A 25,955-nucleotide genomic window follows, 5' to 3' on the forward strand; every position below is an offset into this window, starting at 1 on the left:
TACATTTAGTCTTATTCTCATTTAACAATAAATTATTAACATTGAACCAATTTACTACTTTAGAAATAGCATCGTTTACATCATTGTAAGCTTGTTGCTGTCGTTTGACTTTGAAAATAAGTGAAGTGTCGTCTGCAAACAATACTATATCATGGTGGGTCTTTACAAGGAATGGCAAGTCATTTATGTAGATAAGGAACAGGAAAGGTCCCAATATTGACCCCTGTGGTACACCCATAGAGACCAATGACCCCGGTGATCGCTGTCCATTCACATCGACCCTTTGTATTCTACCATTTAAGTAGGACTTAAGTAAATCCAGTGCCGCTCCTCTAACTCCATAATAGTGTAGTTTCCTGATTAATGTTTCATGACAAACGCAGTCGAAGGCCTTAGACAAATCACAGAAGATACCTATAGCATCTCGTGACTCCTCCCAGGCATCGAAGATATTCTTAATTAGCTCAACACCAGCATCGGTTGTCGAGCGACCCCGTGTAAAACCAAACTGCTTATTATGCATTAAATTATTGACGTTAAAATGTCGTACTAATTGAGAAAGAATTAATTTTTCAAAAATCTTACTGAACGTTGGTAGCACAGATATCGGTCTAAAGTTAGTGGGGTCAGAGTTGCTACCCGATTTAAATAAAGGAGTTATTTTACTATGTTTCATTAAATCAGGAAACTCGCCGCAATCAACACTGTTGTTAAATATAATTACTAAGTCAGGCGCTATAATTTCTACTAAGGATTTGACAGCATGGACAGAGACTCCCCAGAGGTCATTCGTTTTTTTGACATTAACCGAATTAAACGCCTTTACTACATCGGAGGTACAAACACGTTCAAAATGAAAATCTCCACAACACTCTGGCGCGTTATCTTTTAATAGAGTAACAGCAGATGAGGGTGATGAATTTAAATTCTTAGTTGTGAAAACTGGTACGTCAGTGAAAAAAATTTCAAATTCTGTAGCTACTTCTAAATTGGAATCTATAATTTTGTTATCAATATTTAGTTTAAAATCATTCACTCTGTGTTTCGAGCGACCAGTCTCCACATTGATTACTTTCCAGGTTGCTTTAATAATGTTGGTACTATTTTTTATTCTTTGACTTAGATAATTTCGCTTAGCTATATGACAATCTATTTTAAACTTTTTCGAATATTGCTTGACATGTTCTTTAAATTCATCACTCGTGTTAAACCGCCGTTCCTCATACAAGGCATACAGTGCACGTCTTCGTTGATGTAAGTCCGCAGTAGCCCACTCACTAAAAACTGATGCACCACTAACTACGACCGATTTTGAAGTAAATATCGCATTATAATGATCCATAAAAGTGTGAAAGAATGAATTATACATACTATTTGGACCCATATCGGAAGACAAAAAGGGTAGCGCCTGAACTAGACTTTGCTTCATTCTTTCTACGCGGTCCGAGTTTACTGGTACAAAAGTTATTTGTTTTCTCAAAGTATTTTTCCTTAATGTCTCAAATACCATTGTTTGAGAAAAGCACTATACTAATCCCGGCGAGAAACGGGGTTGCCGGCCGCGTATCGCTATCCGGCCTCGCTACGCTCAGCCGTCTGTATCTACTTGGCCTGCAACCCTACGTTTCCCGGCCTTTATAGGAATGTACTATTAACATTACTTATTTATTTTTCTAGTCTAGTGTGAAACTGTTAGAGAGTAGGTATGTTCGAAATATTTCTGAACGCTTCAAATAGGTCGAAATATGTAGCTGGTTTTAAAATCAACAAATAATGAAATGTGACTGCATTGAACTCACACCAGCGCCATCTTTTTAGCTTTCATTTTTCCTTAAACTTGGTCATCAGTCGTCTTGTCTTCGTATTGCATTCTTTAAATTCTAATGCATCTTCATTTAGTTCCCTCGAGCTATCCATTACGAGATCGACGGAGCGTTCGCCCGCATACGCGTGCGGCTCTGATGGACGCGTGCTCATAAGTTTGCATTTCTATTTACCATTCAAATTTCTACTTTAACATATTCTCAGTAAGGCTCTTTTTTACGGTACTTAAACAGACTGGATAACATTGATCATGCTTTGCGATTTCTCATGTTATTGCTTTTGAATATGGTTGGTATTTGTATGTATTTGATCACAATGAAAGAGTTGAACGTGCAGTCTGTTGGTTATTACATTTAGCTTGCATTCCAGTGGCCAGAATTTCTCCATAATCAAAAAGTCGTACTTATAAGGGACGCGTAAGGAGATATGACGTATTGGATGTAATAAATCAGTAATGCACTAGTGTTTCGCCGCGGCACGCGTCTATTTGATTTGTCATGTTTGCGATTGGCATTTGATTTGTGTTTCCAACTTATGTTTTGCTTGTAATAATCGTGTGTTGTGGACGCTGTAAATAATGAGAAATGGAAGGAAATAGTGTGTATTTTTAGTACTGTTTTGAAGGTTACTCTAAACATTAGCTCTAAAATGTTTACCGTTTAGACGCAAGGAAGGTATAGGTATACATATCTGGTCTGACTCTTCTCAGTGTTTCTCAACTGTTGAATTTAATTCGCACCATTCATAGTAAAATCGATTTATTGTCAAATAGCAAAATCAAAAATCAATAATCTTTAAAAAAATATATTATTCAATACTGTATTGTCATGTACATAATAGGTGTTACATTATATAAAGTTAGATCATGACACCCTGTAAGGGCACACAATATTATTATTCTACATATTCTATTCTAGAGTATTTGTAATTGTATTTTATTCTTTTAAAATGGACTATAAACTAAACAGAAGTAAAAGTAAACAAAAAGAAAGACACAAATACAAAAAATAATCAAACAACCCGTCCCGAGCCCTCCCAGACGCAAAGGTGCCCATCACGCTCGCCGCGTTGCCACGCTGAATCGCGATAGACAGCCTCTGCATCAGGAATGACCCGGAACGAGGGTCATGACCCCTCTCCCTCAACCGCCGCCCCAATTCGCCCAAGAAAATTTTGGCCTCGGCACACCAACACCCGGACGTCTCTACCGCTAACGGGACAAACATATATCTCGACAGCAGCGCCGAGTACTTATCGCGCTTTCGAATAATGAAGTACCTATCTATGTGGATATCTATATCTACATAGGCTACGAAAGAAACATGAAAATTTCGGAGTCATTAAAAATCATTGTCAGCACGCTATCTCTTTTCATAAAAGTATCTTTATGTTTATCATAATTAAAAGTTTGTTTATCTTTACCGGCATGGGAATCTTTATATCCGGGGGCTAATGATAGGACCGGGCCGGGTCGGGCCGGATCAATAAAATGCACGTAATGCGTCGGTACGTCGATCGATCGAAACGTTTAGGGAATCTCTGTCACTTTCGATTTCAATAAAAGAAAAATCTGGGTATAAGTAAGGAATGTCGAGCTTGAAGGATAATTATGTTACCTTCGCTCAATATAGTAAAATAAACAAAAAATAATACCTTCGTTTCCGTACCAAACCTGGTTGATTCGCAGAAAGTTATTCTTGCCTCGTACCATCCTTTAGTTCCCTACCCTTCTATCCAGATGTCTTCACATTATTTTTGAATTAGCTACATATGATGCTGGTCTGAAAACACTTCAAAAAGGATAATTACTCGTTTAGTATTTCTACATCGGACGGTTTTCCCTCTGGCTGTTCGTTAAATTTGGTATTTGCCTCTCTATCGCGCGAATACCTCTGAAAGCCAACAGAGAAGCAGGTAACAAATTTTCGATTTTCGATCAGGGTCGCATTTATAGTGCTATGTTTACATATAAGACATGCGTGAGCACTTTCGATTGTTGTTTTTATTACTATCCTAATATGAACCAATGACATTGTCGTAAAACCAAAATCGTTTATGTGTTCTTAATTTGGAAGGAGCGCTATAAAAAGTTGGATAACAATATTTGCCGAACATTCTTTCACTTCTTCGTTGTTTTAATTAGCATGAGTTCATTATTCATATCTTTATTGTTTTAAGTCTAATTTATGGATCTATTTTTATTATAATTTCTTTAAATTGAATAATATTCATATTAATTAATATCAATAGGAAGTTATCATTTAAAGTTGTGGACATTATGCGTGTCCAGTATGTAAATTCGTGACAAGCCTTACAAGATATTACGTGGGAACACATTTAGGACTGGACCTAATATAGAAGTCACCACGTTGCGTATTTAGCGAGTTGTAAAATCGTTAAATTGTCATTTTGACAGCTGATATTTTGCAAACCAAGTATCTGGGTGGTGTAGATATTAAATATGCTTGATAAAGTAGGTAACAAAAAAAGTTAATTTTTGTCTCGTATAAAAATTTCGGTTTTATGTGATTATTGCTCAGTAAATTTACTATTTATTTATTTAGTTATTTTATTGCTTAGTACTTTAGCACGTTTACAATTAATTTTGTATGTAAATGTAAGTACTTTACAAGTCTACAAAACTTATAAAAAAAGGTGATCAATAATTATTGAATAGTAAAGCTTCTATTATTGAAGAAACTTTAACGACCTGTTGGTATATGTTTAAAACAAATTATTTTTTATAACTCTGCCTACAATAAATTAACAGGTAAAATCATCTTCACACAATGAACATACACAAATCTAGCGTAACTGTAACCTTCACCGGACCAAACTAGTGATGCATGGGTCTACAATTAAAACTATTTGTGAACGGAAGTAGGTATCTGTGTGCAATTAGATGTTCCTGCTAAATATACAGTGTTACAACATTTTCGCCTCAGGAGGTCCGCAATCTATAATAAAGGGGTATTGCCATATTTTAAGGCCTTGATCGGAGCTCACGGTCGTCTTAAAAAGCAAAGTTTATTATGTATTTGTCTCTGTAGATTTGTAGCGTTTGTTATTGCATACTCGTATAAAGAATTCGAAAATTTGATTTTGAAAACCAATTAAAATCCTAGAAATACGGAACGGTGATTAAAACACGCAAGATAAAAAAATATGCCTTAAATAGACAAGTTAGAGGAGGTAAAGGATACACGTCGTACACGCACATTAAGATAAAAGAAAATACTTACATGTATTATTTACTCGTGCATACTTTACCAGAGACGCTTCTTTTAAAAGTAAATATTTACATATACTATTTACTCGTGCGTACTTTAATCTTTTAACCGATTACAATTTTTCATTGAGCCTGCTCGTGTCACCGCCTGTGTACGAATGCGGCGAAATGAGCTGGATATTGTATGTCTTATATACCAGACTACGGCGGTTAAAAGGTTAATAGAGGGAAAAAGTGCTCCAAAATCCCAATGTTACAACAAATTAGGCATACCATTTACATGCGTAGGTATGGCTGAAGATACTGTATAAATTAGTGTATATTCTTGTGTGTTTCGGGCTTATTCGAACTTACGTCAAATATAGGGTCTAGAATCTAGATACGATATGGATCGTAAATGTAAGTGTCAAAAGTGACGTTTGTTTGAAGAAACGTCACATTTGACACTGACATATCCATTGACATTGACGTATCTTAAAGTTCAAATCGGACCGTTTAAGACATTATGAATCTCAAGTATGTAATACTTACTGTTACTTTACGTTTGACAGTTCCGCTCGTTCTGATTGATTGCGATATAATTCGTATTCAATTGCGGGTTTGCGGGCGCTCTGCGTTGGCGTTTGGGCGACGATTAAATGTAACCGTGACAGCTGTGGTATGCTAATCTGTATCTGTTGTGGAGAGATTATAATGATCTCGAATTTTATCGTTTGCTTTCTATTTATGTAAAGGAATATCAGGCGGGCCGTATCCTGGTTCAATGCCGGATTTAGAGGTCTGGAGGCCTCGGGCAATAAAGGAGTGGAGGCCCCCTGGCCCCAAATTATTTTCCAAATAAAATGGTAAATTTTCTGAAGTCTCTATTGTGGGGGCCCCTCTTTTGTGGAGGCCCCGGGGCTGTAGCCCCGGTTGCCCTCCCCTAAATCCGGCCCTGTCCTGGTTTGCCACCGACGTGGTATAAAAAACATCTTGTTTTTCGTGATGTGTTTTTGTTATAAAAATAGTCCATATCAATTGTCAGTACGCTTATCATATTTTTTAATATTTTAACCGTTATAGACAGTTATAACATACCTAAATAGGTAATAAACTGTTAAATAAAATCGCAGGTTGAATCTTTTTAAGTTTATTGCATGATACTTTATGCTATTTAAAAAAATATATAAAATAAATATTTATGTGTGTTTTAACTCACATCCTCCCTCAGCGATTACTCCATCCTCATATAACTTCATATCACGTTAGGTACTTACTATTCGTTTTTTTTTGTTCATCGATCGCTAAAACTTCAAACTGTAAGAAATCCTCTTTCAACTTCAAACAAGGATTGTTCCGTCACTTAAGTACCTCGTCAGTGTCAACATCTTTACTACCCACAACACGCTGCCTTTAATATCTCTTATTACAATGCATTAAATTCTACATTCGTAGATATTCTCCTCGTGGTGTCTTTAGCGTCGCCCTTTGGCAAGAGTTAACGACTCGGTAAAGGGCGCACGCGCAGATGTTGCGGATGTGCGGGCAGCTCGACACGCCCCCTCGGTGTACAATCGTCAACGCAGAACATTTGTAATCCATTACTAAGAGATAAGTACTATAAGTATGTTGCTGTTTGTACGGTCGCCATCAGATATATTCGAGCGGCCAAGATGCTTACACATATCTGAACACGCCTCTACTGTCAAGGTGCTAGAGTGCGTGTTCAGATATTTTTGAGCACCTCGTCAGCTCCAATAAACTAAACTTAACCTGCAAAATATGTAACTGCGTACCAGAATGCTTAAGGCTTTCTAATAGTTCTGTCCGGTAACTTCTAACACTTGTTAGTTATTTTCATTTCCATGCTGATAAAAATGCTCGTTTAATTTACCTTACACTTGTGAATTAAGCGATAAGGATTTGACAGCGTACTTGCTTGTTGTTGTTGCTTTGCAACTGTCAATTTGCAATAAATTACTTTACCGTCTGCTCTCTTAGGTACCGTCGAGGAAATTGATTCTTTGGCAATATGCGGTTCAAGAAAATTTGGTTGTCATACTTACGCTAAGAGCTGTCCAATGTAAAGTGAGCCGTAAACTGCCAAACAATCAATTTCCTCGACCGTACCTATAAAATGTTACACCTACATAGTTTATCCCGATTGCATTTTAAGCAATGCCGGATTTAGAAGTCTGGAGGCCTCGGGCAATAAAGGAGTGGAGGCCCCCTGGCCCCAAATTTTTTCCAAATAAAATAGTAAATTTACCGAATTCTCTATTGTGGGGGGCCCCTCTTTTGTGGAGGCCCGGGGCAGTAGCCCCGGTTGCCCTCCCCTAAATCCGGCCCTGATTTTAAGCTGCTGTTTTGGAAGCAAGTTTTACTGCGACGATTACACATAATACACATGGCTTCATTTTACATACGTGCAAGAAAACAATACCATCGACGACTTTTTGACAAACAGAGTTAACAGAATACCATTATTCAGTTCTAAACTCATTATTAGCGAACCAAATCTCACAATAGACAGAAGCGTGACATACCATCGTCACACAGTTAACTGACCATTCGTAAGCCTTCTTACAACGACTTAAGGTCTATAAATGCTCTGTTAAGTCTGCTTCTGTTCATACGTGACGCCACAAAATTGCCGTAAAGCGTCAAGATGTTTAGCATTAATTAGAGATGAATAGCGTCCCGCGGGGTGCAGGTACCCTGTTCTTAGAAGGGCGTCCATCCCTTGTGTTATGCGGCAGAGTATGCACGAAGTGGATTGTAACAAAGTGTCACATGGTAACACTTGTTTTATTAAAGCTCTGAATCTTTGTTTTAAGGGTATAAGCTATAATTAAGAAGAATATATCAAGAAAAATATGCCGCCATTTTTTTTGTGTTTGCGAAAAAAAGTGTGTACGTAAAGGTAAATGATCTAGTGATATTCAATTTTCATTTCATAGCATTAACTTTAATAACTCTAGTCACCAGGGGGCGAAACCCGAAATTCGCATATTGCGGGGATCTTTCTCTTTTACGTAGATAGTAGTAGATAAGACGTAGTTAGAGTGACAGAGAAAAATGCCTGCGATTTAAGCCCTGTTTTGGATTGCCAGCCACCAAAAGAGGGTTATTGGGTTGTTGTCAAAATCAAAGTACCTAGATAGATTGAAAATCGATCCTTTTATATGTGCATTGGGTAAAATATTCGATTATCTGCGAAACGTCCAATCAGCGAGTAATAATAGTAGTATTTTTTTATAATTTTTTTACTACGACCTTCGAACTTATTTGTAACCAAAAGAGTAAGGGAAAAGATGCAAAACCTTTTCACTTACTCTTTTCTTTTACCACACAATTGATCATAACTTTATATTCAAGGCAAATATTTTCGATATTAATACTTTGAGTGCCAATGTTATCTTTAAATATCTCGATTCTACTTCACACGAACCCTTTTACAGAAATAATGAATAAATTCTAGGTATAGTTAACTATAACTATGTACGGTAATACAATTTTAACTCTTTGTTTTATTGTAATAAACTATTACTCATATACGAGTATTTATCTATAAATGCATTAGGTACGTGACACATATCACATGTATTTCTATAATTATAGGCTAGTTATTATTACCTAAAATTCGCGTTTATCACTATTTACCTTGTAACAACTGGCATACTTCTATTGTCCCGATATAAACTCGAACAGCAAACACAGACATACCTAGATTGGAGTACCTCCATATTCCAACCAAATACCTTGCAATGAACGGAACAAAGAAGTAATGACTGTTCTATTGTCACAGGCAACTACCTATTTCCTTTCGTTTAGGTCAGAATCACGATCAAACACTGTGTTAGTTTTTTACTTGGAAAGTCCAATTTCGACTCGGCTATTTTGTGATGCAGTCTGGTGGTACGAGTATTATTGTAAAATAGTTACACACCAACTGGTAAAGGCCCTCTTGATTGTTCAAAAACGAATGAAAAAGTTGCATTTTATCTACATGTGGGCAAAGTAATCAGATACAAATTTTGAGTTGTTTCCTTATGTTAGCTAGTAGAATTGACTTTTAAATGATGATTTTGAATGATAATTTTTTTATTACATTCAATTGAATTTGATTAAATTTGAATATTTTGGTATTTTATAGTTAATAGTTTCCTCGCGTTGGTGGGGCGAAAAATTTTGTGTTTCACTCGGAGGCAAAGTTTGTTTAACCCTCGTGCCTTGAAACCCTCTCAATGCTCAAGATTCCATTTCTCGAACCACTCGCTACGCTCGTGGTTCAATTTTGGAATCTTTTACTTGCTCGGGTATCAATATTAGCACGAGCGGTTAAACAAAAACTTTGCCCCCTTGTAAAACAAATAACTATTGCTTCTTGCTCTAATACATAGAACCTAAAACCTAACCTAACCATAGTAACTGACTTTTCGACAGGTTTATAAATTGACGTTCCTAGATGTATCTCGATTCACTCGAGTGGCATGTTTACTGTCATACTGTGATAGTAAAATCAATTAGAAAAGTATTATTTATTATTTGTTAAGTATGATTTTGGTGTGCATATTCTGTTCTATCAAGCGATAAAATTTTCATCGAAGATTTCGCAAGTGGCTCACCCTTATTCGTTTAAATAGCCTCGTCGGATATCTTACGAGTATTTTGATTTCGCTATAATCCTAGCGTAAAGTTAAGATACTGTCGCCCATATTTAGTTTAGACCATGACTGCGCCGGCGCCGGATGCAAGGTCATTCGATCCCGAACATGTGCGAATTTTCACCAGAACAGATCATTCCATCGAAATCCGAGGCAGGGTAGAAAACGCTTTATTATAGCTATCGTAATTTTTATGACAATTAAAATAGAGCCAAGGTGAAGTTCTGAGAATTGATGTATGTTATAAGATTTGTTAAGACAGAAAAACAGGGCACACCCACGGTTTTTAGTTGTAATATAGAGTTAATTAAAACAAATTGAGATATCTGGGAATTTCATGGCATTCATTTAAATAAAGTAGTCATGCTTGCCTACTTTTTCAAAAGAATCACATATATTTTTGCGACCTCATTCTACACTAATTTGTCAATTGTCACTACGGATAGCCAATTTGCTGTACATTTCTGGGTCGACAAGTAACAAACAGTCGTTAGCAATTTACCACGATTGTCGAAACTAGGCGACACCTGTGTATTTACTTGTTCAAACAGCTACACATTTTAGTTTTTTATTAAGCAAAGGCAAGGAAGCATTCAGAATAACAAAAGAAGAAAATTAATCAAACATCGAAAGCATAACTCTGACCTGCTTCGGTGCTTCGTCCACAATCCTATTTCGTCACCTTCTTAACAAGTCATTATTTTCTATAACGTCACTCCCCTATCTTGTCCACGTCTTTACGGTCCACAGTGCTAACTCGTCCACATTCCTATATGGTCCACAGTGATGGCATTGTTGGAGGTCAAAATAACAGGCCAATAAAACTTTTCAGTTGGAGAAGAGCAATGCAAAAGTAAATGAAAAGTGCCGATGTTGTCTTATTTATAAAAGGCAGTCAGGCAGGATATGGATGGTACAATAATTTTGACGATGACGATGTTGGCATTGTAGGCAAAATAGGAATGTAGACGATCTGGGACTGTAGTCAAAATACTAATGTGGACTAGTTTGGAAGGTGACGATTTAGGAATTGTATGCTTTACGCTTTAAAAACGTGGCGAAATAGGATACCCCGTGTCGACCTTACTGAATCAAATACCTCTATTTAAAATACATTGCCTTCAAATTAGATACAATTTTGAAACGAATCTAAAACCACAAATCCGCTAATCTTTGCCAAATAAGTGCAGTAACAAGTTAACAACCCGCTTAAACCCAAAAAGAAGTAAAATACATGTAAATATTAGTTCTTATGCCATTTTGGTTCTACATCGCAATCGCTTTCGATCGCGTAATGTAATGATGTGGGTGATCGGTGAGAGTAGTTCAAGGTAGTCGCACCGCAAACATGGTAGCCGTAAGATAGTTCACTTCGTCGAATAGTATTCTGTGCATTTGTAATTTATTCTATCACAGTTATAATCGATTTGAAACAGTTCTAAGCAGTTCTAAAGTTAAGGATATCTATAATACCATGGTTACAATAAATAAATATGAAATACGAACCATCATTATTGAAGTATTTAAAGCATCCCCAAAATAGCTATCTCTTACTTGAGCTTTTGCTGATGCTTTTGTAGGCTCCTTTGAACTTCAAAAAGTACAGAATTTCAAGGACAGACCAAAAATGACCGACAGAAAATAATAATAATTTATTTATAAGAATTTTATTATACAATGTTACGAAAATGTCTAAGGTGTCGGCTTACGTGAGCGAATAACTCGCGAACGCGAATCGGCGCGGCGCGGGTGAATTCAATCCTTTGATACCTATGGAAGTGTCCTACGTGGGCGATCTCGTTGTGAACGCGAATGCCGTTGGGCCGCCGCGCCGCGCCGCGCCGCGTCGCATCGCGAGTTATTCGCTCACGTAAGCCACTGCGTTAAAGGTGGACTTGATGCGTCATGCCATTCTCTAACAGGTAATAAATTAATAATTGAGTTAAGCAGAAATAATTTTAATTAAATATAAATGGTGCAAAGTAATAACGTAAGCTAATAAAGAAAGGAATCGGGGATAGCAAAATCAGTCTACAAGTGAAATTGCTGTAGGTTTGATGCGATATGGTCGATGCCTACGGCAGCGTCGCTATATCCTGTTATGCAGTTACTAAGTGCTTTAAGTCTGGTACGCTTTCCTTATGTTCAGCTACCTCCAGTTTCTGGGAAAGCGCATTCTTTACGAATCAAACTTGGTTATATCAAGTACTTGACATAATCCAGTAAGTATCTACGCAGCCTAGATATTTAAATAACTTGATTATTTCTAAGCCAATGCGTAGCCTAATTCAGAGTGTACGATTGAGATTTTATTTATAAAGTAGAAAATAAATGGGCTTGAACATATTCAAACACATCTGCTAACTCAATCAATGATAGAATTTCATTTACCAATAGTTTTCTTATATTGAGAGTAATTTTACGGCGCCTACTAGCATCCCTAATTCCTAGCTCAGGTATATGTCCATTTCCTCCCAGTGCTAAAACCATTTTTTCTTACAGACATGCTGAAGCACGTGGCGGTGTCTCCGCACCGCGCACGCGCGGACTCCGTCAGCCTCGCCTCCTCGGCCTCTTGCTGCAGTCTCGGCTCACTGGACCACAGGCACGACTCCGTCGGAGACCTCTCGCAGAGAACGGTAAGCTACAATTTCTTACTCAGTGCTCAGGATTGGTGAGGTCTTTAATCCGCGTTGGGCCATAGATGAGGGTTATCATCTCATTTGTGAAAGGAATCCAGCAGTGGGAAGTAGACGTCAGCTCAGGATAAACCAAGTCATGAGAGAACTTAAAATTGTTATTCAATTTGTTAAGCTCGCGATGGACTGAAACAAAAACCAATCATGTATTCCAAAATGTTAATCTAGATACCAAAGAACGAGAAAATGATGGCTGCTGAGCTGAATCTTTCCATTCCAATCCTTTAAAAGATAAAGAATTCGGACATTCGTAGCTAAATTTAGGTATGTTAAAATATTGTTACTACAATTTCCGTTATGATACCGATTTCAATTCATTCTTTATTTAAAATTTTAGATTTTAACGATCAATACGTTTGCTACAGGAAAGGAAACCTGGGCATGTGCAAAACTTTGCAACGAATGTACTTAAACTGTCTTAGTTTTCGAAAAGGTACTTTTGCGTAATACTTTCATTAGTTTCTATGTCAGCCACCTATATCAGTACCTATTATATCATGACGCAATTTAAAGATTAAAGAAAAACGTCAAGTAATTGACTACGACGACAATAAGCTCCTATCTTCCATCAGCATCATTAGAAAGCTAAACATTACTCGGAAATAATGCAAGACCTCTGACTCCAGCTAATTATGTAAAAGAAAATCCCTCATTTCCTTCATCAGTTAGCATTACGTTTGCTCAAATTATTCTATAATTGTTTACGTATGTAGGAGGAAATGTCATCGTTATTATTACTTTCATTTCATGTAACAAGCAAGTTACCCCACAAGGCCTTGACCACGAGTAAACTTTGATGCAGGAAGCATTATTGACTTTTAAGGCCAATATTTTTGATAGTGCGTTATCGGTGTTTGTTTAAATTGAACATGTTCTCAGTAAATATTAGTTTCCTTCTTTTTTGGTCTCGATTTGTGGCATATAGCTCACTAATAGTATATTTTATTTTATTATTAATAGCGATGAATTTGTAGATTCCATTCATTTGATGGCATCTTCTTAACGCAATTTATATTGTCAAAAATAGTTATTTACATTTACTACGTTATTTTCTATTAAAGATAAAGATAGTTTATGATTCACGTACGCATATTACAATTTACAATGCGCTTATGAACGTCAAATAAAGCTACACCGGCTCTAACCTTACACCTCTGAGGCAAGAAGATTTAAATCCACCCTCAATTGGAGGAGGGTTTCCCAATATGGACCAGCAAGAAACTCGGCGGGACACATCTTTTCAAAACATTACATCTTATAATTAACATGGATTAAATAAGAAAAAAAAAACAATTTAGATTACTATAGAAATCATGCCATTACATACAGTAGCTACTTTTCTTTATAGAAATTTGATTAAAAAATATATATGCCAATGTATATACAGGGTGCTCGCGAGGAACCCATATAACTTTACCAGCATATAGCTGAGGTCGTAATAATTAAAAAACATTATATAAACATAGGTCGAAATTAGATTTTTAACTTTTTTAACTTTTCATACAAATTAAATAAATTATTTTTGGTTCACCAGTAACACAATGCCTTAGGACGAGCTGGCAACGTTTGTTATTGTCTCTATCTCTTTTCACTAGAACGGCAAGTAAGTCACATAGACATTTCTTGTCAAACAAATTATTTCAAACCAGAATGTACATAATGTGCAATCGGATCTCTTTACCTATGTATGATTTACTTATTTAAGGCTTGCCACACACTAGTATTTCCGCCCGCAGGATTATGATAATTATGAATATTATGATCAACCACCGGCGATTTAAATCGTAGTTGTATAGTCGACGTCAAAAATATGTTTACAATTTTTCACCTTATTTCTTTGTAATTAGGTTCAAAAGTGTAAACATATTTTCAATCTGTAAGTCAATATCTGGCAGTGTTGTCAGAACACTGTAGAAAGGGAAGAAAGAAGAGAAAGAAAAGAAAAGACTTCACGAAATGTAAACATTGCCTTTTTTCAGCGAGAATCGCCTCTTGTTGTTAGATGTAACTAAAAATAACATTTAAACTACATAAGGAGAACAACATAACTACGATTCTTATCAAAAAACGCCACTCTTCAAGGTAAAAAATTTTCAAAGTGTGAATTCATGATTGTACATTGATCATTTCGTAAATTAAATTTATATTTTGCTTAATTTATTATTGTACTTATAGCAGTACCTATTTTGTGCTTTAAAATGATGTTTTTCAATCAATGTGGCACGAACATTATCTCAGAGCATTGCGTGCGGTTAATCACTAATTAGTTTTCTAAATTAATATAAACACATATTAAGAAATCCTGGGAAGACTGCATTGTGTGAATTTGCATGAAACTCCACAATAGTTATATTCTATTGTGTGGGCAATAATTCACAAAGAATGAGAACAATTGGGGAGTTATGGAGAAATACCTCGGTTTAGTCTTGGCTTGTGTTGAAATGATTGTATGGCTTGGTCTGTCGTCGCCCGCCCTCTAATTTAATGTCTGGGTACCTATCTTCAAACTTCAACTGACATCCTATTGTATTCGGAAATTTTGGGATTATTAAAGAGTTCTATAACAATCAAGAAGGATATTCATGGGCAAGTAGTTATATGGTTCCCTATGGTCGCGCTATTGCGTAGTCTAAATGGATCTTGGTGTTGATTATTTTATTATTCGTTTGATGATTAAGTAGGTCATTTATTTAAGAAAAAAAATTCGCTATAAATATATTTTAGATTTTACATCTAGTCTCTTTCTAAAGTCCTTCTAAATACGACCGGCAAACAAGCAGCAGTTAAAACTCCTATAGACATCTTGACGAGTGCCATCACCAGTTTCGTTGCCACTTATCTAATTTTGCTAATAGACTGGTACAGCTACAGAAACTACCTTTTGTCTTCATCTGAACTCGCATAATGGAAACTTCCGTTGAGTTTATCCGTCATCTTGACTGCCTTCTAGCAATAAGTAGTATTCATCTCGTCCAGATGATCAGACATTAACGATAAAGATAGTTTATATTTCACATAGGCACATTTGACTTTGCTTATGAACGTCAAATATATGTAAAGCCTTATTTTTTTATAGGATATATGTAAAACTAATATTTGAATAGTAACTATTAATTCATGGCTAGGTACCTACTCATGGAACTTATCGGAATTTGTCTTTCACAACAAGTTTTTACATTGCACCACTAAATTAAAACTCACTTATTAAGCGACACTGACATTTTGCATTATCTTAATAATTAATTTAAAGAGCATAAGTGTATAAACAATTAAATTGCAATTTCAACCGAAATTCAGTGTGTATTAAGTCCATAATTAAATGTTTGTTCATTAGATGCTTTATTGTTTTAAATGAGTGATGACCGAGTGAGATAGGGAAGATTTCTCGATTGTTCAGCTCGGTATGGTTTTGAGCGCCCTCTTAAAGAAACAAAGTCCTAGGTGCCTATGAAACTCGTACACAGTTGCTACCATTCTCTTTAGAAAAGTATCTACAAAACGTCGCATGAAAAATGTCGTAAGTCACAAAGGAAATTGTATGGAAAATGCCTTTTTTAAATACATGTGCAAGCGTGGGAGCATTACAAAACGAGGGGATTTGGACAGATGGTCCGAGCAAGTGTACTCGGGGCATTTGTTTTTCAAATATAACCACAGTGGGTGTTGTGTTGTGTGCTAGTTTACTTTCCCTGTTGGTTTAAGTTAGGCTCTGTATAACTAATTACTAAAGTCGTCGGCTGATCGCGTGCATGACGTTATGTCTCATAAATATTTATTTCCCTTTTATATATTAGATAGAAGCACAAGAATAAATAAGACTAATAAACGACTAGTAAAACGAGTAAAAGCTCAATTTGGAAATAAAATATTAATGTTTTAGTTTTATATTTATAAGGGAATATTTACACCACACATTTCGAAATCGCGCAATCAGTCAATTTTAGTCATAGGAGATGTTTTTTTTTCTCCTATAGAATATAAAATAATGCTTTCTTAAAAAATGTAGTGTTTTCTTGAGTTAAAATTGCATAGTAAATATTTTAATCATACCTAAGAAAACATTGACCATAATTTTACAAACTTAAGCCCATAAAACTAATGATGTGATGTGAACGAATGGATTTAAGGTTGAAGTTTGCTTGTGCTTAGATGATTCAAACGTATTGTGTATTATGTTTAAGGTTGTCGTAGTACGCGCACATGGCGTCGCTTCAGGCGTCTGACCTTTTTGTCGACATCTCACAGCAATATATAACTTACACATGTGCAATCTGTGCTAACCATTGTCATCACTGTTGCCTAATTTACTAATTTGGTGTTTTTGTTATTCACAAGTTATTTTTAGTACAGGATTTAGCGAATATTCTGCCTATTGTTTAGGTTTATGCTAAGTAGCACGGCGATATTATGCATGGGATGACGCACGGGTACTATATTCGGAAGCCAGTAATCGATTGGCATCTAAATTTTGTTATATGTATAATTTTAGAACCTTGTACTACATACATATACATTACACTTCACCGACAGTGGAAAATAATATTCAACTTTTAAAGTTTAATATAATATGGGTATTGGACTACAGAAAAACTTAAGGTACCTGATTAAAATTCTATAATGGTTTTTAAATCGTTTCATTTTCTAGAATTGTACTAAGGAACGTGTAGCACAATGAAATCACGCAAAGCAATACTTTATCCTCATCATTCCTGTATCTAATTATTGATATTAAAAGTGTTATCAAAATGACACTGAAAACCACCAATTGCCCACAAACAGCGATTATGACTAATCATCCTCATCGCATCATCGCGCCGCATGCACTGTTGCATGACTGCATTCAAAACATGACATACAATGTGTCTACTCAATCACTAGGTACGGTCAAGGATTTTATTTGACGTTATTGAGAGTTGTCATTAACTGGGGAGAAATTCCTATTACCTAAAATTGTAGACGTTTTAGTTTTAAGGAGTAAATTGTTATATCGAGTGACGTTATCTGGAGTTTAAGCTGTGTATTATGTAATAAAATCAGATTCTAATTTCATATCAATTATTCTAAAACCGCTTGCAATCACTCATAATATCTCTATTTTTATGTTTGGCCCTTTCTTTCGACAATCTCTCTATCCAATAAGCAATGAAATATTCTTATTTCCCATGTTAATGAATAGAAAATAAACCATATAATTTTAAAATAAATATACAGATAAAATATTCGCTTCATGACACGCGAGTTCATTTTCCTGGCGCTAGATGTCACTTTTTACAGCCGACAATGGCACCCACGCCCCCGATATGCCTTTCCCATGGTTTCTTAGATGATTAGCACACCACGCGATCGTGGTATCGACAATCATGTGAATTATCGAGGCCGTTCATTCTTAAAGCTGCGCGTGGGCAAGTGAATATAGTTCTTCGTATAACCAATGTATCTTTAGCCCTAGATTCGTTGTAACACTGCGTTATCTCTTGTATACTAGTTCTTTTGAGTCTGTTACTGGTTTGTGTTGTCAAGCTATTGGAATGAGGGGGTTAAATTGTATGTTTTTGCTTGTTAATGTGGGTTCCAGATATGTTTTCCGGGAAAGAGAAGAATGTGAGATAATAATTTTAATAATTGTGTCGAGACTTTCTCATTATTGTAAATATAGAGATTAAGCTATACATAATATACGTACCCACAACCCACATACCCGTTAATTACTGATTTTGATTGATAATTGATGATACCTTTAAACATACATAATGTATCCCAATAAGTAGTTGTGGTTTTAAGAGTAGGATTGGCATTCTGACATTTTTACAGTTAAAGCATTATTTTATCTTTATCTTATTTTCGCAAAAGAGCTACCCACATACTTTTAGATGTATTTTGTTACCTATATGTAGTTACTAAAGAAAGAGCTCCCAAAAGTACTACTTGCGCTAACCATACAATCACCAAACTGTGCGCTTCATTTGTTTCACATAAACCCACATCTCCCATTCCGAGACCCTTAACCGATGCTCTAAATGCCATTTTAGTAACATTTAGAAGCATTAAAATGTTTGAGATGTACATATGACGATATGATACTTAAGTCGGTGGAGTAAGGTTTAGTTTCGCGAGTGAGTTAGTAAGGTCTAGTGATGTGACGTTTTTATTTGGTTCGAGGGAATATTTTGGAATAGGTGTAAGTTTTTCTCAATGCAAAATTTTCCCGATTTAAAATGCGCACATTAAGCATTTAGGTATATACGATAGTATAACAAAATACCACAAATTTACAAAAATAAGATTATATTCGTTATTTTTATTCCTAATAAATTCTTAAAATTAAAAAAATAATGTTTTTAAAAATTGTGAATACTAGTGATACTAATGTACCTACTATTCATTATGAATATATTAAAATAGTGATCGTAGCACAGATAAAAATACACACTGATATTTTGCTTAAAAATGTCAATAAAACAATTAAAAATTAACTTAAAAAAACTGTACACGCATGTGTAAAGCCCATACATTAACGTTGTTATTTTTAGTCATTTGTCTAAAAAACTTTTAAGTCAAACCACAAAATGCTGCCTGGAATATACGGATGGACCAGCAAACGGATATACGAGCGAACAAACGTATATAACGAAACTAAAAGGGTTAACGTTCTGAATGAAAATGTTAAATTTTTTTATTCTATTCTATTATTAATTCTAGACCTATAGTTTCCAATTTTTGTCTAAATTTGTAGATAAACACGTCGCGTAGCTCGAGAAAAACATTGTATCAACTAAAATTTTCTCTACGTTTTTGAATAAGCCTATGGTACAGTTAAATATTTCGTCATTTTTGTACTATATAATTTTCCCAATATTCCCAATATTCCCGGTAATATTTCCGCACCGCGACACTAGTGTTGAGACCGCCGCGCGCGCCGGTTCACACGGCAACATGTGCATCCTGCGGCATTGTTCGGTTTATTTTTCTACATCGCCCATTGTTTGGCGCGAAATGCATCTGTGCCAGACAAATATACAAATTTAGAGCGTTTTTGTGCATAAGTAAATTTTTTGTAAGGCCAAGTGCATGTGTAGTGTTTTAGGCATGTCCCAACGGATATCCGGAAAAAAATGGTTGCTTAGATTTTTGCAAAAGATGTAATAAATTCCTGTGTACTGTCTAATCCTTCGAACATGTCATAGACCTTGACTGTGAGTTAATTTAATAAACCAAAATACTTATTTATTTAAACCGTTAAAGCTAAAAAGTTAGTACCTATACTTAAAAAAAAAAATTGTTTACCAACCGGCCGTCGACCGATCGGGCGCCCCAGGTACCGCTGGTGTGATGTCGTGGATGCGGACCTGCATCGGCTGAATGCCGATTCATGGCAGGAAACCGCGCTGGATCGGGACAGGTGGCGTTCTCTCGTTTCGGAGGCCAAGATTCTTTTTGGATCGCTGAGCCAAAGCAGTTAGTTAGTTAGTTAGTTATGCTTTTTATAAAAACAACTTTAAGAATAGGTAACTCTTAATCTAGCGTGGCCAAATTGTACCACTAATATACCTGCATACACATTTCTGTTTTAGCTGGAATCACTTCGAGCATTCGTGTATGACGTGTAATATGCCCTAGAGTTTTCAACTTTTCACCGAGCTCACATAGAAAGCCGACCGGAAGTGAGTCCTTCCTGCGCGCCCATTGATCACGCAATTAAGCCATTACTGCTTCCGGTGTTGCTAAACAAGCGCCGGCCATTGTCGAGTGACCTTTCTCTGCTTGTCAACATGGAGCTAATCTGCATATGGAAATAATGGAGAAAGACGGAGGAAGTTGGCGTGGTTCCTGATATGATAGGGTACCTATGTTGCGGAAGGAAAATTCTTTCAGATATGTCATTAAATGCCTTCTGACCGGCGGATTATTTTTAAACATACCTAATACTTATTCTGATTGTCGGTTAGAATAAGCCAATAAGAAAACAATCAAAAGGCTTACAGCAAGTGACTCAAGTACAATTTCTTGTTCTTTTATTACATGGACTAGTCACCATTTACTCCATCCCACCCACCTCTCTGGCCACGTCCATCGTATGCATCAGGTGTAGTTTAAGATAGCCACTAATCCCCTTATTCATAAACGTGTACTAAAGTTACGATGCCGCTAATAATCGTTTGTCCCTTTCCGACGTATTGGTATGATGGAAATGGACAAACGATTATTAGCGGCATCGTAACTTTAGTACAAGTTTATGAATAAGGGGGTAAGTGGATGCCGGTAGAGAAGCATGGGCGGGTAGAGCTAGGCGAAAATGGCGAAACGACTGTCGCCTTTAACAACTGGCCGAAAAAAGTACAAAATCAAGAGTAAGCTGTGGGATAATAAGGGAGAGGCCTATGAGCAATGGTGGGACACTCAAAAAATGTTAAATTTCAGTAATTATAATCGTTTATTCAAGACTAAAAACACTTACCCAACTACCTATAACCTAACAGGGTGTATGTTACATAATTTACGTGAGCTTTGGTCCAGTTTCAATCGCTCTGCTATGTAAATTGCGCTCCTATTATACTCCCTGCCGAGCGGGAAACTACAAATTACCTTTATAACAAACAATTGTAACGGCACCGCACCACCCACGCTGTGTGTGGGTACAACGAGCAAAACAAAAGCTACCGTATCGAATGAGCCACTCGCTCGCGCACGGTGTCATCATAGAGGATGCTCGTGCGCATTGCACAGTGTAACGCACAAGCAGTAGATTAACCTCTCGCCTGTGTATGTTAAGAATCTTGACCGAATTTTCAGTCGTCTTTTTGAATTTTTTGCAAGAACGATTTTTCTATATCGGTGTTTTATACGGAATTAATAGTAGGTAAATCTTTTTTATAGTTTTAACAATGATATTAATTCCAGATAGACACAAAGGTCCCATAATAAGCGCAAAGCATGGGAGCGTGTGGAATTTAAAACGTTCTCCGCTAATTCGATCGTGAAAATTTGAATGCTGCAAGTGCTTCTTGTTCCTATAATTGACAACAAGTTAAGAAACATATATATATATGATCATAAAATAATTGGAATAACATGGGGTCTTTCATATAAAATGCCAATCGAATGGTAATATATTAACGTGAATTTTCGCAGCATCTATTATCCCGATATTTTTTTTATTTTCGTTTAGAGTTTGTCGATGTACGATTATCATCTTGGCTAAACCCCCAGTTACACTAACACTGCTTTCTAAATAAGTTTTTGATAAAATCGAAAGACACTGTACTGCTTGTATTCGTTAACTGTGTCAAGCCCGACCGAAGATAACGAAATGTAATGATCTGGGCAATCCGATATTTGTCTTTACATAACCGTTATACAACTTTATTAACGCCAGTTGGAAAGCACTTTCTACGGAACGTTTCAAATGTCAAAATGATTTTCATTCATTATCGCTTTGTTTTTTACTACTTAGCGAGATAATCAAGAATAAAGAGTTAGATCAAGATAAGTCTGCAACGATTTTGACACCACACGCAGGGCAAGTGTTATTTACACGTCATAATTACATAGAGGTTTGGCATTTAAAATAACACTTGCACTGCGTGTGCTATCTCGTTGCAGACTTATCTTGGTCTAACTCTAGTTACTTAGATTTCGAAAGTATGTAACATAAATTGAATTGTTCAGAGATGTGGCTTCTATCTATGTCAATAGTATTATAATCAATAACAATTCAAAGATCTTGTTTTAAATAGTGGTTTATTAAATTTAATTGTTGGTTTTTTGGCAGGCTTCAAGAGCCGCTGCTGTGCTTTCAGAAAGCTGCTTGCGGCTCTCGATACGAGTAATAGGATGATTACTTGACTTTTTTGCAGCTCGTCTAACTATTCCGTTGATAATGTTGATATTCCTATACATATAAACGGGTTCGCGTGCATTTTACGCTGTCAAAAGTCAAAAGTCAAAAGTCAAAATATTCTTTATTCAAATAGGCCTAGCAACAAGCACTTTTAAATCGTCAAATTTTACAAATATCATCTTAATCTAAATATCAGAGCAATTTATTGATGCAGTTATTATTGTTCTAAAAAAAACATTGAACTATTATAGATATGGTAAACTTAATAATAAGAATTTCACAACAAGATCGTCAAACATCAAAATTGTATAAAAATACTAGTCTAGAACCTTTCTAGAATAAAATCTAAATGTCAAAAAATACGGTATATATATACATTGAATTATCAATTTCATCATTAATAACATAACAATAAATAATTCATTCTTTACAATCACACTTAATCCCACGGTGTTTCATCATTCATGTAGTCTTGTGTGCTATAATAGGCTTTAGAGATAAGCTTACGTTTTACATAATTTTTAAATTTACTAACAGACAATTCAGTTATAATATTAGGAAGTTTATTGTAAAATCTTACACAATTACCCATGAATGATTTCTTAATTTTATGGAGCCTAGTGAAGGGCACTGCGAGCTTATGCTTATTTCTAGTATTAATATTATGTATTTCACAGTTTTTCTTAAAACTGGCAATGTTTTTATGTACATACAGAATATTCTCATAAATATATTGACAGTGCACTGTCATTATGTTAATGTCCTTAAACTTATCTCTAAGTGTGTCTCTATGGTACATTTTATATATTGCACGAATAGCCCTCTTCTGCAGAACAAAAATGGTATTTATCTCTGAAGCACTACCCCATAGTAAAATACCATATGACATAATGCTATGAAAGTAACTAAAGTAAACTAATCGAGCTGTTTTCACGTCTGTTAACTGACGGATCTTGCTCACTGCAAAAGCTGCAGAACTCAGTCTATTCGAGAGATTAGCAATATGGGGACCCCATTGTAGTTTAGAATCTAAAGTTATACCAAGAAAAACTGTGCTATCTACTAGTTCCAATTCCTCATCCTTGACAATGACACCTGTTTGCTCATTCCTTATGTGACTTGTAACAAACTTAATGCACTTAGTCTTTTTCTCATTTAACAATAAATTATTAACATTAAACCAATTTACTACTTTAGAAATAGCATTGTTTACATCGCTGAAGGTTGTTGCTGTCGTTTGACTTTGAAAATAAGTGAGGTATCGTCTGCAAACAATACTATGTCATGGAGGGTCTTTACAAGGTAAGGCAGGTCATTAATGTAGATAAGGAACAGGAACGGCCCCAATATTGATCCCTGCGGTACACCCATAGAGACCAATGACCCCGGTGATCGCTGTCCACCCACATCAACCCTTTGTATTCTACCGTGTAAGTAAGACTTTATTAAATTCAGTGCCGAGCCTCTTACTCCATAATAGTGCAGTTTCCTGATCAATGTTTCATGACAGACGCAATCGAAGGCCTTAGATAAGTCACAGAAGATACCTAAAGCATCCTGTGACTCCTCCCAGGCATCGAAGATCTGTTTAATTAGCTCAACACCAGCGTCGGTTGTTGAGCGACCCCGTGTAAAACCAAATTGTTTGTTGGGCATTAGATTATTAATGTTAAAATGTTTCAATAACTGACTCAAAACTATTTTTTCAAAAATTTTGCTGAATGTTGGTAACACTGATATCGGTCTAAAGTTAGTGGGGTCGGATGTGCTACCTGATTTAAATAAAGGAGTGACTTTACTATGTTTCATTAGATCAGGAAACTCACCGCAGTCAACACTGTTATTAAATATAACTACCAGGTCAGGCGCTACAACTTCTATTAAGGATTTGACAGTATGAACGGAGACTCCCCAAAGGTCACTAGTTTTTTTTACATTAATTGATTTAAACGCCTTTAATATATCTGAGGCACTCACATGTTCAAAATTAAGGTTTCTAGTACATTCTGGGACATTCTCTTCTAACAGTGTAACGGCAGACGAGGGTGATGAATTTAAGTTCTTAGTTGTGGAAGCTGGTACCTCGGTGAAGAATTTTTCAAATTCTGTTGCTACATCTAAACTGGAATCTACGATTTTGTCATCAATTTTTAGTTTAAGATCTTTCATCCTTTGCTTTGATCTACCAGTCTCCACATTAATTACTTTCCACGTTGTTTTAATTATATCAGAGCTAGTTTTTATTGTTTGACTTAAATAATTACGCTTAGCGATATGGCAATCTATTTTAAACTTCTTCGAATATTGTTTAACATATTCCTTAAATTCATCACTCGTATTGAACCGCCGTTCCTCATACAAGGCATACAATGCACGTCTTCGTTGATGTAACTCTGCAGTAGCCCACTCACTAAAAACTGATGCATCACTAACCATGACCGATTTTGTAGTAAATATCGCATTATAATTTTCCATAAAAGTGTGAAAGAATGAATTATACATATCATTAGGACTCATGTTGGAAGACAGAAAGGGTAGCGCCTGAATTAAACTTTGTTTCATTCGTTCCACGCGGTCAGAGGTTACTGGTACAAAAGTTATTTGTTTTCGCAAGGTATTTTTCCTTACAGCCTCAAACACCATTAATTGGCCTAAGTGGTCTGATTCTAACTTGCTGATTACATTTTTAGCGGTAGGAAAAATAATGCATATTTATCAGCGTTTTTAAATGTAATTTTCAGCTAAAATCTGCATAAATAATCTCGTAAATAAACTTTCAAAGAAACCGTTAAGCAGCTATATCACTTTACATATAATACGGATAAATAAATAAGCAGGTACTTAAGTAATAAAAAAAGCTAAGCAGCATAATATGCTCTATCTCTAGATCTATCATATTATGATAGATCTAGTCCCAGGCCCACAGTTGAACACGGAACTTCATGCGCGTGACTCGATTTTAGGTCAATTATTTGAATTATTTCTAAAAACCGTTACATGACTTGAAATCCTTGCGAATAAAATTACTAAGATTAGATATTATTACGGTGGCTGCATCCAATTTGTATGCACGCATGCCATGACGTGCATGCTAGTGCTATTGAGGTCCATATGCGTGCAATCGGAATACATCTAGACGATAAATGTAAGATCTAAAAAAAGTTATTCCGATTAACTACGAGCATTCGCCTCAGACGAGTACATAAGGGTGAACTTCAGATCCGTGAAAAATATACACTGTTAGAGGTCAACTCGTATTTTTTTGCATGGTACGTTAAACGATAGGAATCACAGTTAAGTAGGTATGTAACTAACTTTTTGTAGATCGTATGTCACTGCACCAAAGGTCTACCAATGATCAGTTCCGTTGTAAGGTCAAGTTCTCAAACATATTTACAAGGCAGCGTTCCAAAAATATATTTGCACGAACTTATTGTTAGTCTTAGAAGCGAGTAAATATATTTTTAGGACGTTAGTTTGTAAAGATGTTTGTGTACTCAACTATAAGTGCAATGCACTTATTGCGTTTTGTTTCTAAGCGCACACCACAAGTGACATGACATCACGTAGTGATGCGCGGATGACGCATCCGTATGTGTTAGTAAGGCAAGGGCCTTCGGATCCTGGAGTAAATCGATTGGCGAGGCACCATGTAGCTTGACGTCATGTGTCCTGGTCATGGTTGTTGACTAAAATGCGAATTATACTGTGTGTTATTT

General features: G+C 35.9%; 1 protein-coding gene across 1 annotated transcript in view; it reads left to right on the forward strand.

Annotated features, from left to right (window-relative positions):
* LOC133518177 (uncharacterized) overlaps window positions 1–25,955 on the forward strand; it is a 103,312-nt gene that overhangs the window by 19,381 nt on the left and 57,976 nt on the right. Inside the window, exon 2 of the mRNA XM_061851806.1 lies at window positions 12,202–12,338. Within this exon, the coding sequence (XP_061707790.1) occupies window positions 12,204–12,338 (135 nt within the window). The 5' untranslated portion in view covers window positions 12,202–12,203. The remainder of the gene's footprint in view (window positions 1–12,201; window positions 12,339–25,955) is intronic.

The sequence above is a fragment of the Cydia pomonella genome, chromosome 5 (genome assembly GCF_033807575.1).
Source record: "Cydia pomonella isolate Wapato2018A chromosome 5, ilCydPomo1, whole genome shotgun sequence".
Taxonomy (NCBI): Eukaryota; Metazoa; Arthropoda; class Insecta; order Lepidoptera; family Tortricidae; genus Cydia; species Cydia pomonella.